Below are 12,586 nucleotides of genomic sequence, written 5' to 3'. Positions count from 1 at the left end.
TCTCTGTCTTTTCATTTTGCTTAACTTACTGTGTTTGGGGTCTCCTTTTCGCAGGCTGCAGGTTTGTAGTTCCCCTTGTTTTTGGTGTCTGCCCCCAGTGGCTAAGTTTGGTTCAGTGGGGTTTGTAGGCTTTCTGGTGGATATGACTAGTGCCTGTGTTCTGGTGGATGCGGCTGGATCTTTTCTTTCTGGTGGGCAGGACCGTGTTTGCTGGTGTGTTTTGGGGTGTCTGTGGCCTTATTATGAATTTAGGCAGCTTCTCTGCTAATGGATGAGGTTGTGTTCCTGTCTTGCTGGTTGTTTGACACAGGGTGTCCGGCACTGTAGCTTGCTGGTCATTGAGTGGAGGTGGGTGTTAACGTTGAGACAGATCTCTGGGAGAGCTTTCGCCGTTTGATATTACTTGGACCTGGGATGTCTCTGGTGGACCAATGTCCTGAACTCGGCTCTCTCACCTCAGAGGCACAGGCCTGACACCCAGTCAGAGCACCAAGACCCTGTCAGCCACACGGCTCAGAACAAAGGAAGAAAAGAAGAAAGAAAGAAAGCAAAAAAGAAAATAAAGTTATTAAAATACAAAATAATTATTTAAAATTAAAAAAATTTAAAAGTAATAAAAAAAGAAAAAAAAGAAAGAAGAGAGCAACCAAGCCAAAAATAAATCCACCAGTGATAACAAGTGCTAAACAGTATACTAAAAAAAATAATAATAACAAGCAAATGGACAGACAGAACCCTAGGACGAATGGTAAAAGCGAAGCTATACAGACAAAATCACACAAAGAAGCATACACATACACACTCACAAAAAGAGAAGAAGGAAAAAACATATATATCGTTGCTCCCAAAGTCCATCGCTTCAATTTGGGATGATTCCTTGTCTATTCAGGTATTCCACAGATGCAGGGTACATCAAGTTGATTGTGGAGATTTAATCCGCTGCTCCTGAGGCTGCTCAGAGAGATTTCCCTTTCTCTTCTTTGTTCTCACAGCTCCCGGGGTTCAGCTTTGGATTTGGCCCTGCCTCTGTGTGTAGGTCGCCGGAAGGCGTCTGTTCTTCGCTCAGACAGGACGGGGTTAAAGGAGCAGCTGATTAGGGGGCTCTGGCTCACTCAGGCCGGGGGGAGGGAGGGGTACAGAATGTGAGGCGAGCCTGTGTCGGCAGAGGCCAACGTGCCATTGCACCAGCCTGAGGCTCACCGTATGTTCTCCCAGGGAAGTTGGCCCTGGGTCATGGGACCCTGGCAGTGGTGGGCTGCACAGGCTCCCAGGAGGGGAGGTGTGGATAGTGACCTGTGCTCGCATACAGGCTTCTTGGTGGCGGCAGCAGCAGCCTTAGCGTCTCATGCCCGTCTCTGGGGTCTGCGCTATAGCCGCGGCTCGCACCCCTCTCTGGATCTCCTTTAAGCGGCGCTCTTAATCCCCTCTCCTCACGCACCAGGAAACAAAGAGGGAAGAAAAAGTCTCTTGCCTCTTCGGCAGGTCCAGACTTTTTCCCGGACTCCCTCCCAGCTAGCTGTGGTGCACTAGCCCCCTTTAGGCTGTGTTCACGCCACCAACCCCAGTCCTCTCCCTGGGATTTGACCTCCAAAGCCCGAACCTCAACTCCCAGCCCCCGCCCGTCCCGGCGGGTGAGCAGACAAGCCTCTCGGGCTGGTGAGTGCTGGTCGGCACCGATCCTCTGTGTGGGAATCTGTCCGCTTTGCCCTCCGCACCCTTATTGCTGCGCTCTCCTCCGTGGCTCCGAAGCTTCCCCCCAACCAACCGCCCCCCAGCTCCCCCATGAAGGGGCTTCCTAGCGTGTGGAAACCTTTCCTCCTTCACAGCTCCCTCCCACTGGTGCACGTCCCGTCCCTATCCTTTTGTCTCTGTTTATTCTTTTTTCTTTTGCCCTACCCAGGTACATGGGGAGTTTCTTGCCATTTGGGAAGTCTGAGGTCTTCTGGCAGCGTTCAGGTGTTCTGTAGGAGTTGTTCCACGTGTAGGTGTATTTCTGATGTATTTGTGAGGAGGAAGGTGATCTCCACATCTTACTCCTCTGCGATCTTGATAGTCTCCTTCCCACAAGGAAATTTTATCAGTAATTCCCACTCTGGGAAGTGGGAATGGGGGTGGGCAGGAAAGGGAGACAAATTTATTACTTTATTACTTTATACCACTTGAACTCTGAATTTTTTATACATTTTATAATTCATGCATTTGGTTGGTAGATAAGAAACATCTATTTTTAAATCAAAACATTGGTTATCTTTGATCTGTCAGATTTTTACATTTTTAATTTTCCCTAAACTTTTTGATATTTTCTGAATTCTTCTGGGTATGCCTTCAGGCGTTCAGGCCAAGTTCTCAAATAATTACCATGGCATGCTTTCTGTTAGGTTTCCTTCTGCCAGTGTCAGAGGCCCAGCATGGGCTCAAGGCCAAGAAGGGTCGGGGTGGGGGCTGAGGAAGACGATGAAAGAAGGGCCTGTGTTGCTTGTTCCCCTGCTTGGGTCAGACTGCGATTGGGCTGAATTCAAGGCTGCAGTGAGCTGTGGTGTGCAGCTCTGAATTCCCTAGATGCCCTGGGGCGCACCATGAGGCCTGTCGGTCTTGGAAATTGCTGCTGTCCAGTAGGGGGATAGATTATCCACGTGCATGTGCGCATGTGCAAATAAACCTATTTGCCAAAAGCAAGGTTCAGATTTCTGCCTGCAGAGTTGAGAGTGAGTCTGCCTCCAGCATGTGTGTGTCTGTGTAGCGGAGGTTTGGGGGAGGGGTTCCATTTAATGTTTAAAGATAGTTGCAAGAGAATATGTTATGAAAGCAGCTGAGTGTTGTGGAGTATCTTTACTAAAGTGGGAAATATTAGCTTATGAACTTTAGGAAGCCTCTGGCGGTATGAAAAGATGCTTAAAAGACAATGGGAGGGGTTAATGTTTAGACTGTGATTAACTCTTTGTAGTCATTTCTTTGATTCAGTAAGGTTGTGGAGACAGGGAGTAACTACAGATATGTTTGTTTTTAATAGGTACTTATTGTATGCTAACACCCTACAAGAGCATGTTGTGAGAAAATAGGATACTCTTTTTCATGAAGTTTTCCTTTTTAAAGATTTCATATTCAGTAAAGACTGATTAAATGATACTTGGAGGAGAATTGCTTTTCTTACTCCTGTTCTCTGGCCATGGACCAGCATCACGTAATCCCTAGAGACTTTTTGTTATTAAGGTGCAGCATAATTCAATGAAAGAAGCATGGGCTTCAGAGTCAGATCCTAGATCTGCCACTTACTAGCTGTGAGACCTTTGACAAGCTATTTAACCTAATCTTCAGGTTTTTGGTGGTTTTTCTGAAAAATGGGGATAGGTCTATCTCCCTGCACAGGGTAGTTTATTGAAGCACCTTACAAAGTGTTGGGCAATTAGTAAGTACTCAGTAAACATTAGTTATCTTACCTTCCGGTGGCTGGGGATGGGGGGGAGTAAGAAACTGAGTAGGAAAAATAACTCTTTGGAAAGGGTCTACCTCCTCTTAGATGCCATTTTCCTTCTAAGGAAGGTCAAGACGTGCACTTAGAGAGAAAATCTCTCAAGTCCCTCACCTCTCAAAATCTTAATCTGTACCCCAGGTGTGTTGCCCTGTGTCCATACCTTTCCAACGATGATTCTGAGTATTTGTATTACCTACTTACACACTGTGTGCACCCATTCATGAATTGATTGTCTATATCCAGGCAAGCACCATGCCAGTTTGATTTACTTTGAGGATGTTGCTACTGAGATTGTCTTTTCGCAGCAAAGGTGGTGAAAAACTTGCTGGAAGAGAGAAATATTTACAAGTCACTACTTCAGTTTTTTTTTAATAAAAACTTTGAGGACGTGGTAATGAGAGCACCACCAGATGAAGTATAACAGTCTTACCCAAAGAACTCATGTTCATCTGATGAATGCATGTAGCAGAGCCAATGATAAACTCTCAGAGCAACTGGCCCATTTTCCTCGATTGCCATAAACTGTGTTATTCCTGGTGAAGGAACCAGTTCAGTCAGCATCAAATGTGCCTACTATCCATGCACTACATGTTATAGGAGGGGTTTTTGAATTTTTAAATGTTCAGAATGCTAAGCTTTGGGGTGTTGGAGGGAGAGGGGGGTACAAGCAAGTCACAATTAGCAACACACAACTGAAGTGTTATCTACATTCAGTTCCTCCAAGGTCAGCATAACCTAAGAGCAGAAAGCCAAATGCAAGACTTTGGGGGGCAGCCACACTTGAAAAGTAGGAGGAAATTAAAACAGCAAAGTAAACCAGAATCAGCAGTAAAAGGGAAGAAAAGCAGGATATTACAAGGTCAAAACAAAAACCAAGAATCTTCGGTGGCCTTGCATGTAGCAAAGACTTCAAAAAAGAAAAGCAGCAAAAAGTGATTTGACAGGGAGGAAGTTAGCAGTGGTTTCTGAGGTTAAGTGGTTTCTGACTGGGCAGGTGGTTTCTATTATATAAACAGTGGCTTTTATAGAATGAGATATTTAGATCAACAACTTATTTCACACAGAACATTAAGAAGCCATTGTAATTAGATTCACTCCCTCATTCATTTCATTAGCATTTGCTGTGCTCTTATAAGTGCCAAAGTCTACAAAGCTCCACAGGGTAGGGGTACCTAATAGAAAAGCCATAATTAAATCATAATGGCTTTTCTCTCATGAGGAATCTGGGCAAAGCTTTAGACCCATGGCTTAAAAATGAAAGTCTCATTTCCCTGAAAGTGTTTGAGTTTATGTATTCTTTTCTGATATATTCACCTTTTGTTTTCCTTTTTGAATTAAAAAAGATTGGTTTACCACATCACAGGCAAGGTGTCAACCTTGAAGGGCAGCAAATTTTAAAAATATCAAATCTCAATGTATCTTATGTATGCATGAGGAATGGTAGTTACAGCTTGTGTTAGATTTTTTCCTACAAATACAAACAAAAGCCATACAGAATAGTCCAAAGGAACCAAAGTTTCCTCAGTTTCACACACACAAAAGTGCACACACTGCTTTGCCTCTCATAATTTAATCAGTTTGGCTGGCTGGCATCACTGTCAAAGTACCAACTTGGATTCTGACAGGAGGTTAAAAACATCATCTCAAAGAATCCTGTGTGAACTCTGAGGAAAAACATAAATGGCATTTATACCTTGTATTAGGGATTTATTTTCCATAAAAGTTTGATGCCTACGACGTAAACCCAACCCCTCACAGGAATAGGCCAAAGCTGCCAAGCTTTCCACATTTTCAGCTGTGGAGCTCTGCTTCTCAAAGTGGAGCTCAGAGCCTCCTTGCAGTGGGCAACCTGGTGCCTGGAAGTGAGACAACCCACAGGATAGCTTTGGCACACTGCAAAAGTGGAGGTGGATTTTACAGCCCAGTTTGCACATGCACACCTTAACTAGAAGGGACTTTTGTAATTGGCCATCCAAAATAAACCCACCTTAAAAATAAATACACCAACCCACCTTAAGGGCAAGGCAGTGTGTTTTTTCTCTTCCTACTTTGCATATGTCCTGGGTTTTTTTTTCTTTTTAATAATGAGGAAAAATACTTAACTTTTAAAAGAACTAAAGAAAACTTTAAAAGTTTCTTCTAGGCCACCCTAGTGAAAAACAGCTATTTGAAAATTGCTGATTATCCTTAAAATAAATCTGATTGTCCTTTAAGTCCTTCTTTAGCTTCACTTATTTCAGTAACTCTGATTCACTGCATTTGGAAAGCCACTAGTTTTCAATTGTTTTATCCCTATATCTTATGTCAAAAGTCACCCATCAGGGTTTCCATGGTGGCACAGTGGTTAAGAATCCGCCTGCCAATGCAGGGGACACGGGTTCAAGCCCTGGTCCGGGAAGATCCCACTTGTTGAGGAGCAACTAAGCCCGTGCACTGCAACTACTGATCCCGCATGCCTAGAGCCCGTGCTGTGCAAGAGAAGCCACCGCAGTGAGAAGCCCGCGCACCACAATGAAGAGTAGCCCCCGCTCTCCGCAACTAGAGAAAGGCCGCGTGCAGCAACGAAGACCCAACGCAGCCAAAAAGAAATAAAACATAAAAACGTCACCCATCAAATGTTTTAATGGAGAATATCCTTTCTCTGCAGTAACTCCAAGTACTTTAAAACATGTACCCCAAAATTCACTATTAATCTTTTTCAACTAGTAGCTTTTATCCACTTTCCTTATAACTGTGATTGATTCCCCTTTACCATCAAATTCAAGGACTGTGTGAATGTGTGGCAATCAGATGAGCTAGGTCCTACTAATGGATATATAAAGAAACTCAAAACCAAAGAAAGAATTCCCCCATTCCAACTCCAATTTTAATTATTAATTTCCTTATTAGCCTGAAGGTACAAGTTATACCTCTCCCTATCCAACTTCTTAATGTAAACTATACAATAAGGAGTCTGACCTCTAGGAGAATGCTAAGCATATGCTATTTCATAGCAAGGAATGTAATCCTTTCACAGGGAATAGTTTATGTAAACAGGGACTTTTTAAAAATAAGAGTCAAGACCTCAGTTTTATATTTCATATCTAAAACTGTACTCCAAGTAGAAATATGGGGCTTAGCTTTCTCAGTGGAAAACAACCACCCCAGATTTTCCAAAAGTTAAACACAATGATTTTAGAGGAAAACACTATTTATTGTGTAAAAGATTTATATTTATTAATCAAAGGCACAAAACAAAACTAAGACTATTAAAAGTTAACCTTACCAATAAAGATGTTAAAAAAAAAGTTAACCTTAATGTTGACAATTCTTATCAACCTGGTAAGGAAATACCAGCTAAAGCTAATGAAGATGAGTTGCTTTAAATTCCTAAGGAGAATACAATAACTCTTGGCACCATTAAGTAATAATTAGAACTTTTCAAACAATAGGGGAAATATAAATGTTAGTATAAATACCTAAATTTCGAGGCAAAGAAATGTAAAGTGTTAACTGTGTTGCAACCTGGTGTATCACAGAGTACTGGTAGTGCCTTTTATAGTCTTGGGTGCCTTAGAGGTCAGAGACTGTCGTTAATACCGTTTGGCAACTCTGATGATGGGTGTTATTCAACTACTGGCTGGAATTAAATTACACAATGTGACTCTCTGCCCATCAGCAGAACAGAGACTAATGAAAACATTTTAACTTCTTGATGCAAATTATACAATCACACCAGATAACCCTGGCTGGGTAAAGGTCCAGTTTGGAAGGATCAATTTTCGATCACACTACATTGAAAGCAAACTCACAGTGACTTTCAAAAGCCACACACTGAGAAAAAAAAAAGTCAAGAGGAACACAGTATTGTTTCATTTACAATTTACTAAGCTCTTCCAGTGTTTCAGAGTGACATGGGGATTTCAACTATCTAACATGAATGGGACAAAAGGTGGACTTCGAACATATCAAGCAAATGTCTTGATCGAATCAGACTACTGGTTATAGTTTTTCAATCTATCTGTAATAAATGTCGGTCTTCCATCCAGGCGATCTTGTAATTCACAGGGTTGGGGGTGGGGATGTTAATATCCTAAAATTAAAGAAAAAAAGTTAATTTACTTATAACCCAAATTTCAATATCTGTATTCCTTTCCACACATTTTAATCTAGTCTGCTAATGAAGACCTTCACGTGTTCCCAGTCAGTGGCTCAATTCAAATGTGAAGGGCGCCCCAGGGATTAATTCAGCCAGCTACAGTTCTCACGTTTTACCATTCAAATACTGAAGTTATTGAAGCACATGTTTCTCCAAAATCTAGTTAAGCTAGATGAGTTTATCACTCTAGTAACAGTCCACCAGAGGACTGCAATAAATGAGAATTAGGTAAAAGACCAGGGGAAAATGCCGATATTGACCAAGAGCAGAGTGTACTTGCCAGGTCACTATTGGGATTCTTCACTTCTCTACACTAGGTCCAAATCTGTTAGAAAGGGGACCACTTAGGATCTTTAGGCTGACATGTGCAGGTAAACCCAGAGAGGCCCTTCTGTCCTTTTTGGCCATGACTTGTATTGAGAGACAAGTGCCTACGCAGGGTTACACAGTAACAATAACATTTGAATGCACTGCTGGACATGATCTTCTTGGCAAACTCAGTCCATCCATCACATGTATAGGCTGGAGTAAACACTAACACTGAGAGAGCTGAGGATCAAAATGAACATACCTTAAAGTTGGAGAGGAACAGGCCCATGTTATGCTGGTTACACTATCTCATACTGGTTATTTGTTATGGCACGAGAGAGGCAGTAGGCTAGAAAGATTCCAATCAGCTGGAAACAAAATACAAGCAAAATTAAACACACATATACATACAAAGCTTAAAGACCTCAGGATACAGGTATATTCTCCTTTCACTTCTAATTCACTACCAATTTTCTTAAGTTTTTTTCTAGAGTAAGCATATAAGTGAAGTCTAACTACTACTGTGATCGGAATTTCACAACCACCACTGACAAAAATCACTCAGGAAAATCTTGAAGTTTGGGGAAACTTTCCTTACTCTCCCTCTCAGTTATCAGAGCAAAAAGGATATGGCTTAGAATATGCATCTCATCAAGTAAAATCTCCATCTATCAAGGCAGAGATTCTCTTGGAGGATTCTAAAACACTGCTGTGATGATGAAAATATTCTGTAATACCTGTTCTGTCCAACACGGTGGCCACTAGCCACATAACTTTTGAAAGGTGGCTAGCGGCTATTAGTGCAGATTCAGACAAAACTAGCAGGGCAGGTCTTAGAGAACTCTGTAGTTGTGGAAAACAGTGTAGGAAAACATAAGATGCAAGACAACCAAAAATTGGAATGAAAAGAGCAAAACTACTACATCTCTACTGTGATGAGCAGCTGAGAGTTTTGTGAAAATATGACTTCTCTAAAAATGCCCTTGCTAACCAGGGCCCTGAAGCCAAAACTGAAGCCTTCAAAGTGGAAATCTTGTAGCTTACACCTAACAAGAGTGATGAAACATTTCCTAACTACAAGGACTTACCTGGAAGCAAGCAACTCCAAAAGAAATTCCTGCAACAACTCCCATTTCTGACTCTATAATGGTCATCACCTTTATAAAACAACCCTAATGGAAGAGAAAAAAAAACATGAAGTACAGCTCAAACCATAATAAATACTTTGATCACACATCTCTGCGAAAGATGAGCTACCTTAGCCTTTGATTGTTCTTTTGTTAAAATTTATCCTTTCATAACAAATCCTGTCTCCTTTGAGGAACACAGGTTCCACCTTTTGGGTTATGCATTTAAGTGTGAAATCAAGTCACCAATTTTCTGAGCTTCAGTTTCCTCATTTATTCAATGAGAATAACACCTGCTCTACCCTATTTCAGATTACATGTATTGTGAGTAAAAATTAAATTCTTTTTTTACTCCTTACTTCATTGTTTACTTTATCTGCATCTCTCTGAGGAGAACAACCTTCAAGTTTACAGCAGCTCTTGGGAAATCCTTTTTCTGAGTAATAATTAGTATCCTTCCAATCTCTATAGTCGGTGACACCACAACAATGCAACTGAAAAAAATCCAACAGAAGCATTTATAGTTCATATTACCACTTTGTAGTCAAACAATTAAACCACCATCTTAGATTATACTTGGTAATCTCTAGCTTAAGACATATTTTAAAGCAGCTGTTCTCTATTGGCATTATAATTCATGAGATTAGCACTTTGGGACTAGTCTTACTTTCACTGCTACAGTACAAATGGACAACGTCTGGTAGGCAGGGCCCTATCCTCTTCTCTGAGGGAATAAGGAATTTGTTCCCCTCTTGAGAAGCCACCACCTATGACCACTTACCGTAGTTTGGATCTTGTCCACTGCATCACTTCTATAATCTCCCGTAGCGTTATATTGCTTTAAAGCTTTCTCATAATTATTCTTAAAACTGTTCTTAATCTACAGCAAAGAAACACAAGGCCAGTAAACAAAGATTTTAGAATGTTCTTTTGGTTTCTGGGTCAAATAAGAAATTCCCACATCTGACCAAATGGTCCTATCTTTGATAGCAGCAATGTGTATGGTAATTAACTTGTATGGTCCAATCCTGTCTTCTAAGCAATGTAAGTTTAGCTAAGGGGATTCCTAAGCAAAACATTCCAGTAAAAGATGATAACGATTAGAAGTTCAAAGTGCTGTGGGAACATATATTTATTCAAGTGGCAGCTTCCTTCTGCTGTATCTCCTCCCACCCTCAGTCTTTCTTCACTTTCAATTGAGTACACATTTGATGCCTATGGGATTTTTAAGCTACAAAATCTCACTCTGGGAGAATGCACTACCACTTTGCACTACCACTCTCACTGATGAGCCTTCAGTACTCATTGAATGACCTCCTAACCCCAGATTTATTAAGGTTTTGATGAGTGGAGAAGGTATCAATTTTCTGTTATCAGTTTTGTGCTTTAAATCTTTTCCTATCGCTAAAGTTATAAATTGTACTATCTACACTTTAATAGGTACTTATACACAGAAAAATGACTGCAAATACAAATAATTATGGGTACCTTCAATTTTCTTCTGGTGACTATCAGTCTTTACCAAAAAAGTGGGCTAGGTTTTTTTTTTTTACCAGAAAGTCATTACTGTCAGTTACAGGTTGAAAAAGGTCAGCTTTAAACACAGCTGTAAGTGATTTTTTAAACTAGTGAAAGCTGTCGTTTAACTCTATTACTTAAATTTATCCAGCTTTATCTCTTAGAGGATAAATTTTCACATATTAAGGTTCCCAAACTCAGGCTTACCTCATGTCTGAAAACAAATCCTACGATGGCAGCGACCAGTTCAACCAAAAAAATGAGAGTCAGAAACATTGCATACTGCAGGATAAAAAGAAAAGTCCAAGTCAGTTTATATATCACAGCTGCAAATGGAGCTGTTCACGTTTTTATGGAAAAGGGCAGGGAAAACACAAAGGTGGGAATTGGCAGCTACACTGTTACTTGCTAAGTTTTCATAAGGAAGAGGAAAAATAAAAAAGGGCCATGCCTAGTTCCAAGAAACAAAGCCTACAACATATAAGCCTTTTCGAAAACCAGCAACCAATTCTAAGAAAGCAAGAACTCACCAGTTTTAGCATCCATGCAGAAGCTCGGCAGGTAGCAAAACAGCCGAAGGTGCCCAAAAGAATAATGACAGTGCCAGTGCCAATGAGCACGAAGGGGACATTGGTGGCCTTTTCATTTAAAAGGGAAAAATAATTCTCTAGGCTCACCTTGCCCCAAATGCCAACAGCAAGAAGGATAACACCAGTGATCTATGTGGGAAATCAGAGAATTGAGAGTTACACACTGTATACAGCAACATCTTCAAACCACAAACCACTAGGTGTTTAAGAAACAATAGGTGTGAGAATTGATGCAGCAGTCTGTGGCCAAAGAGCTGTGGCTGGGATATGGTAGACAAGCGGGGTGGGGCTGTACACAAGAACAGGCCTTGATAAATCCACACGCTGAATCACTGTGGCCAGGACAAAACCAAGGGGCAGCTAGAGAAGGCACCTTGACAAAATTCTTAAACTTTATCTGTTTTTTTGCCCTAGGGATCAAAACTTAACTGTTTTACACCCGCCTTAGGAAGAAAACCTTTCCGCAGGTGGGGGTGGGGGGCGGGGGGAGTGTTTCTAAGAGTTCCAGAAACTTTCCCCTTCCCCCCAGTTCAGAGATGAGCACAGGGTACAAAGGGATGGTACACAAAGCAAGCCCAAGGACAGACTGGCGGGAGTGGAGCCATTACCATACTTACCTGCGAAATACTCCCCTCTTATGAAGCAGTGAAAAGAAAATGACTATTATGCATGCGAACCCTCACCGGGGCCGGGCAAGCCTTGCCTCTCCAATGGTCCGGGGACACACTCTGTTTGCTCTGGGGGGATTCACTCCCTTACTCGCCCCCCGCATCGAATTCCAAAGCTAGGCACGTCTGGGACCCGGCTCAGCCTCTCGGCTGCCGTCGCCCGACACCCCGACCCGCACGGGCGAGATGCCCGAGCCCGAGCCCGAGCCCCAGCACGTCGTCACCAGCGCCTGGGTCCCAGCAGCGACCGCCGCCCCAGCCCCACCAGCGCCTCCCCTCCCCACTCCCGATCCGCGCTCCCTCCGCACGACCCCAGCCCGGGATCCACTCCCGTCCCCGGGCATCTCCGTGTCTCACCCAAAAGATGAATGTGTAGATCAAGAGGACGCTCTTGAAACAAGTGATGACCGGTTTGGTTTGCAGCCTCCGAGACGGGGACGCCATGACTAGCCCGAGACCCTGCCCCGCCGCACCAGGCGATCGGAACAGAGTGAGCGAGGCGCGGAGCCCCCGAGTCTCCCCGGAAAGTGCCGAAAAGTTACGAGCGTCTGCGACTAAGAGCCGGGAACACTGTACAATTTTCTAGAGGGCAAGGTCCGGGAGGCTGTCCGGAAAGTGACGGCAATTTCCGAGCGCCCCCTGTCGAAGGTTGCCGAAAACTCTACACAAAAGGTTCTAGTGTCGGAAATTTCTTAGATCTTCAAAGGGGAGCTTGCTTCATTTTTCCGCTCAAGGAATCTTTCCCGCCCGCCACCCCTCCCCCT

The 12,586-nt window shown here is 42.7% G+C and overlaps 1 protein-coding gene across 2 annotated transcripts; it reads right to left on the bottom strand.

Moving 5' to 3' along the window:
- Positions 1-7,322: 7,322 nt before the first annotated feature.
- Positions 7,323-12,370, bottom strand: TSPAN6 (tetraspanin 6). Of its 2 annotated transcripts, none has more exons than XM_007467964.1 (8): positions 12,180-12,370; positions 11,095-11,283; positions 10,772-10,846; positions 9,828-9,926; positions 9,406-9,540; positions 9,008-9,091; positions 8,182-8,287; positions 7,323-7,544 (listed from the first exon to the last, which is right to left on the bottom strand). In XM_007467964.1, the coding sequence occupies exons 1-7, from the start codon at positions 12,264-12,266 to the stop codon at positions 8,219-8,221; spliced, it is 738 nt and encodes a 245-aa protein (XP_007468026.1). In that variant the 5' UTR covers positions 12,267-12,370; the 3' UTR covers positions 7,323-7,544; positions 8,182-8,218. The 2 variants fall into 2 exon arrangements, with proteins under 2 accessions (XP_007468026.1, XP_007468027.1); XM_007467965.1 differs by lacking the exon at positions 7,323-7,544 and having other exon boundaries at positions 8,219-8,287; positions 11,095-11,132; positions 11,265-11,283; positions 12,180-12,266.
- Between the last annotated feature and the right edge of the window lie 216 nt (positions 12,371-12,586).

Source organism: Lipotes vexillifer, unplaced genomic scaffold (assembly GCF_000442215.2).
Source record: "Lipotes vexillifer unplaced genomic scaffold, Lipotes_vexillifer_v1.1 scaffold152, whole genome shotgun sequence".
NCBI lineage: Eukaryota > Metazoa > Chordata > Mammalia > Artiodactyla > Lipotidae > Lipotes > Lipotes vexillifer.
This window is presented reverse-complemented; position numbering and strand designations above follow the sequence as displayed.